This window comes from Musa acuminata, chromosome BXJ1-8, assembly GCF_036884655.1.
Source record: "Musa acuminata AAA Group cultivar baxijiao chromosome BXJ1-8, Cavendish_Baxijiao_AAA, whole genome shotgun sequence".
Classification (NCBI taxonomy): domain Eukaryota; kingdom Viridiplantae; phylum Streptophyta; class Magnoliopsida; order Zingiberales; family Musaceae; genus Musa; species Musa acuminata.
Genome location: NC_088334.1, coordinates 48316468 through 48322376, shown reverse-complemented (window position 1 = coordinate 48322376; position 5909 = coordinate 48316468). Strand labels below are relative to the sequence as shown.

Genomic DNA, 5909 nt, shown 5'->3' with positions numbered 1-5909 from the left:
AGGGACGCCGCCGCCTGCAACCTCGAGCAAGTTGCGTTTGCCTTTGATCCCGAGATGCTGTTCAAAGTGCCAACTTCTTTACGTCTCCTAAAAGTGTTTTGTCTTCTCCTGCATCCGATGCATTACTTGTATACTGATCTAATGACGAAGCTTCACTGATATCTTCTTTAGATACGATCGATCATAAGATCCCTGAGGATATCATGCATAATTCGTGAAATATTGTGAACAGAAAAAGGGAAGAAGTGGAGACTCGTCCAAGTCTTATGACGAATATTATATTTGAAGATTGTTAGCTGACCAAATAAATGTATATAAGCGTGTGAGAATAATAGGCGTGACATTATTATTATTATTATATCTGATGATAAAATGGAATATGGCTTTGTTAGGTCAGACCTCGATAAGAAAGATACGTCGTAATCCGTCACCTCAATTGAGCTTATTAAACACCTATTTTTTTTAAGGTTAAGTTGTATTTATTTTTGAGCAATTAATAAGGATCGATTAAAAGTGCTAATCTAGATCAAAATTGAATGCCGACTGCGGCAAAATGTTGTCGTTGGATTTATTTTTCCGCCTCTTTTATTAATGGGAACAAAATTGCATTATTCTGTTGTTCAATAAAGAAAAAGGGTGGGGCCCACGGAGGCGCACCACGGACGGTTGCGAGCCGCTGCCTGCGTGGAATCTCGCGCGACGCGGTGACGTGTCGAGGCGGCGCCCTCCCAGCGGCCGACCGACGCCGGCCCCGCTTCTCGGCCTACGCTGCGCGGGATGGGCTAACGTGCGCGCGCCACCGGCCTCGCTTATATATGTCTCCTCTTAGTTATCGTACAGTTTATTTTCTTTTCTTTTTCCCACCTCGCTCTCGCTCGCTTTGTTGCCTTCCGCCTCGGCTCCTCCTTCCCTATCCCCACATCAACAACCCTAACTCTCGTCGGATCTTCCCGTCCTTGGCCGCCTGCCCTTCTCACGCCAAGGCGAGTGTTGCCTCATTCTTGTCTCTGATCGGATCGTTTACGATCGTTTTCGTGGAGTGTGAATGCCGTCGGATCGGCTAACGAGGACATATATTGCGTCTTCTCGTTCCTCTTGAATGCTTATTTTGCTGTCCGATTTTATGTCCTCTTTTTTAGCTCCATCCAAGTATTCTCTGTAGCGTACTTGGTGTTACTTTTAGATTTGGTTCTGCCCTTCTTCCACCTCTTCTTTTCTTGGTGTTTCATGATCGTTTAATGCTTGTCTCATCGTGGATTGTGGACGAAAGGTGATCGGAATTTTCCAATCTTCTTTTCTCCTAACTGATTCTGTGAGGTAGCTGTTGTTTCTCTTGTGAGTTTGGGTGTTTTATACTGCGCTTGATCCTATCGGTGCCCATCAACAAGGGTAAATTAGTGAAGCAGTTAAAGACAGAGTCGAGTGGTAATAGATACTATGTAAAAGGCATTGCGTAACTCGACGATTTCTTGGCACGTGGTATGTACCGGCAATTAATGCTTCAAACATCTGGTGATCTATCAACTGCTTTGCTGTCAGTTCTGTTGCAAGAGTTGAGTAGATTAAACGTGTTTCTGCATACTTTCCTCATTCTGAATAGATTTATGATGCTACCAGAGCATCTTGATGGATGGTGTAAATAAAAATCTTAAAGCACTGCATCTTCCATGAGGTATTGGTACCATCCTTAATCTGATTAGTTGCACGATGGAAAGTTGCTTGTATTTGTAGTTTTTTGTTCATGACTAATCTGATCATGCATTTATTTTTGGTTTTTTTTATTAATATATACAATCTGCGTAACCAGATCGGGATTATATTCCTTACATCGATTTTCTGGTCGTATTTGTGTTGGCTTGACCGTCCTGTGTCTTTGCCTCGTTTCTTCAATTGGTGCTAGGTTATAGGAGTTTACATCTCTCTCTGTCTCTCTGTTATTTTTTGTAATTGTCTCAAAATTTGCAGATGCAATTTGACGACTTCAGATAGAGTTACTGCTTCCTTTTACAATGGAAGCATGTAATTGAGCAATTTGAGTTTCGTGAATCTTTTGATGTGTATGATTCTAGTAATAGCATGAAAAGCTATACATCAAAAGGTTTTAAGCATACTAAGTTATTCTGCTTGCCGATCTAATTTTCAAGATTATCATTCTGCTGTCTTGTAAAATAAGCTAACACTGTAACAATTGTTGGTAACATTCCTTCTAATTTCAAGTTCAATGATACTTTGCAAGCAGTTGCTAATAGTCTATTATATTTTTTCAAATAAATGTGGCTCTTTATATATGTCCATGGTTTTTTTTTTTTACAGTTATGGCCCTATAATAATTTGAATATCTACTTTGCTAGCTCTTTTATAAACTTAATGTGCTTTTTCTTGCAATCATATTTTATTGCAAATTTATCTATTAAATTTAATCAACTTGATCACATGAATATGATATAACTAGAAACCGTGTAAGTTTAACTTATGCTAATTAAACTTTTTTTTTGTCAGTTATGCTAATTAAACTTAATTGCTGGGTATCTGTTATGACCATTTTAGTTATTTAATTTGATCCCTTTTTTTGAAAAAAAAAAAACCATGAGGCCATATTTTTACATGATATGCAAGTATGGTGTTCTTATAAAGTTTGGGAGACCTAAAACTCTCTAAATAGCACATTGCAGAGTTTTGACATTAGCCCTCTTGAGACAGAGCTATGATGGTTCATAGAAGTTACTGATGTCAAGTATATTACATTTGTTCTTTTTATTTTCCTTGTAAAATTACACTTTTCTTTTCTTTTTTCCTCTTGAGTTGGATCAGAAGAAATGATCCAAATAATTTTTCTAGTCAGGTGTCTTTTTGAAAAGCATCAGTATCACTGATGACCAATGCATGTAGCATAAGCTTCTTGTAGGATGTGGTTTCCGTTTGTTTAAAAATTCTTGGTTGCTTGTAAGTACATGTTCTGTCAAACAGTAATCTATTTAGAGTATATGATGGATGTGTGGTTGTTTAATAGTTTAAATTGCTTGTCAAAGTACTTTGGACGTTTATAATAATGCATATATCCTTTTCTTGCATGGTTGGCAAAATGTGTGTGTCTTTTAGTAGCAGCATCAATACTAACTCTGGTTTTTGATAGTTCAATTTTGGATATCCTTGCTTCTTCAAAGATCTTTGTGTATTTATGATAACCCATGGCGCCTTTTCTTGCTTTGTTGGCAAAATGTGTCTGTATCTTTTAGCAGCATCACACATGCTACTCTGCTCTTCAAAGTTCTGGATAGAAATTTGGAAAGAGTAATTCTAAATTCTTATTTCTCAAATGCTATTAATTTTCTCTTTGGTGTTTCTTCTGCTGCAGGAATTCTTGGGCAATACATTTTGTTAGATGACATGGTTGGCTACTAATGATTGTTCATTTGACCCCTAACTCCAGCTACAGCTAATTTGATTATCTCTCAAGTTTTCCAAAATGGACCGTTGTGATACATCAGGATTTGTCAGTGGGGGTTGCAAGCTTTCATTCTAGTATTTAATTAACTTTGTTACCATTAAAGTTCTGGAAGTCAGGCTAACTGGTTCTTTTCCTATTAGATTTGGTGGCTCTAAGAGGGCTTTTGACAGATAATGGATAACTGCCCTTTGAATCTGGCCTCTACTGCAAATCTTTCCTCTTTGAGTACTGATGATTTCTTTGACAGAGTCCAATCAAGAGAAGAAAAAAGTGATGCCACGTTACGAATTAATTCTCCTAGTTCTTCCACTCTTAATAACTCCAAAACAAAGGGCACAATAGGGGTGTGGGGTGATATGAATGATGTGGAGTGTTCAGGTCAGTCCTTGCTTGCTCTGGGTTTAGGTCAGTCTCTGAATTCTTCATATGTTAGCAAGATGAGTTCGATAATTCATTGCACATCTTCAGCAAAAGAAAATGATAATGGATCCGTTGATTTAGGACTGAATATTCGGTTTTGTCCTGAAAATGCAAAAACATCGAATCCTTCTAAGTCCTTTGTTGCTACTGCCAATGATTCTCATACTGGAAATACATTAGACCTCCAATTAGGTCTATCAGTTGGGTCATTTGAATCAGTCATGACTAGTGTCAAGCCTGTCCTGGATGAACATCAGAGTAGTGTGGAGACCTCGGTAATGGTGAATTCAGTGCTGACCAATGATGATGAAGGGATTGTATCATCTTGGTGGATATTCAGTAGCTGTATGCCAACTCATTTGAACGATCCAGAGACAAGTAGCAGTTTTGCTTCAAATAAGAAAATTTGTGTAAAAGCAGATCCAGTTGTTGTGCCAGATCACCCACCAACCGTGCTGCAAACAGTGAAAAGCCCAGTTGTCTGCACTTCCGGAGTTACACATTCACGACACCACAATAGTAGCATAAAAAACTGTCAGTTCCAAGGTTGTGTAAAAAGAGCAAGAGGCGCTTCTGGTCTATGCATAGCCCATGGTGGGGGAAGGAGGTGCCAGAAACCTGGATGTCAAAAGGGTGCTGAAGGAAGGACAATCTTTTGCAAAGCGCATGGAGGCGGTCGTCGGTGTGAACATCTTGGCTGCACAAAGAGTGCAGAAGGGCGCACTGATTACTGCATTGCCCATGGTGGTGGCAAACGTTGCAGCCATGAATGTTGCGGCCGTGCTGCAAGAGGTAAATCAGGTTTATGCATCAAGCATGGAGGTGGTAAGAGGTGCCGGAGAGAGAATTGCACAAAAAGTGCAGAAGGTCATTCTGGATTTTGTATCTCTCATGGTGGTGGACGACGCTGTCAATTTCCAGCATGCTCAAAGGGTGCACAGGGTAGCACAATGTTTTGCAAGGCACATGGTGGGGGGAAAAGATGTACATTTTTGGGGTGCACCAAGGGAGCTGAAGGGAGCACTCCTTACTGCAAGGGTCATGGAGGAGGGAAGCGCTGCTTGTTTCAGGGGGGAGGTGTTTGCCCAAAGAGTGTGCATGGTGGGACCTTATTCTGTGTAGCTCATGGTGGTGGGAAGAGGTGTGCTGTTCCTGGGTGCACTAAGAGTGCTAGAGGTCGGACTAATTACTGTGTGCGCCATGGTGGAGGCAAACGATGCAAATCTGTGGGTTGTGGGAAAAGCGCTCAAGGGAGTACTGATTTTTGCAAGGCACATGGTGGAGGCAACCGGTGTGCCTGGGGTCATGTGGGGTCAAAGTTTGGCACAGGCGATCCACCTTGTGAGAGGTTTGCCAGGACCAAAGCTGGTCTTTGTGCTGCACATGATGCCTTGGTGCAAGATCACTGTGTTCGTGGTGGGGGTACCCTTGCAATATCCACTACCCTGTTTCCAACATCAATTAAGTCTGGGAAGATGAAAGAGGTTGCTATTGGAGGGAAGGGCATGTCATACTGGAGTGGATCTGATACGAAAGCACATCCTCAGGTTACTCAGTGTGGGTTGGTTTCGCTTCCAGAAGGGAGGGTTCATGGAGGAAGTCTAATGACGATGCTTGCCACCAGTTCAGGCACGGGGAACAATGCATAAGTCAAGGTATGCTGGTATTCTTGAGCAGGGTTCTTCCTATGATACGATGCAGTAGTGTGTGCAATGGCTGGACGTGCCTTTCTTAACTATCATTTGTGCGCTTTCTGACTTGGTATATGTATTTTCCATGTGTGTTTGCGAGTTGCTAGTTCCAATTGTTGAAAAAGGTATCTGATTTACCACATATATTTGCTAGATCGTGTTTGTCACCTACATAAATGGGATTTAGGTGGGCAGAATTATAGTATTGTTTGGTGGTGTTTCTTTCTTTTTATCTCAAGACTCTAAACTTGCCTCTATGTATACATGGTTAGTATCAGTTAACTGATTGCTGTTAAGAAATTCCTGTTTTGTTTATTATATTTGATAAATCCCATAATAATCTTTCTATA

At 40.6% G+C, this 5909-nt stretch overlaps 1 protein-coding gene across 3 annotated transcripts; it reads left to right on the top strand.

Moving 5' to 3' along the window:
• The first annotated feature begins 846 nt into the window (after positions 1-846).
• LOC135580992 (uncharacterized) lies at positions 847-5909 on the top strand. Of its 3 annotated transcripts, none has more exons than XM_065080541.1 (2): positions 847-983; positions 3356-5909. In XM_065080541.1, exon 2 carries the CDS (start codon positions 3622-3624, stop codon positions 5515-5517), a length of 1896 nt encoding a protein of 631 aa, XP_064936613.1. In that variant the 5' UTR covers positions 847-983; positions 3356-3621; the 3' UTR covers positions 5518-5909. The 3 variants fall into 3 exon arrangements, with proteins under 3 accessions (XP_064936613.1, XP_064936614.1, XP_064936615.1); XM_065080542.1 differs by having other exon boundaries at positions 847-1479; XM_065080543.1 differs by lacking the exon at positions 847-983 and adding an exon at positions 1504-1672.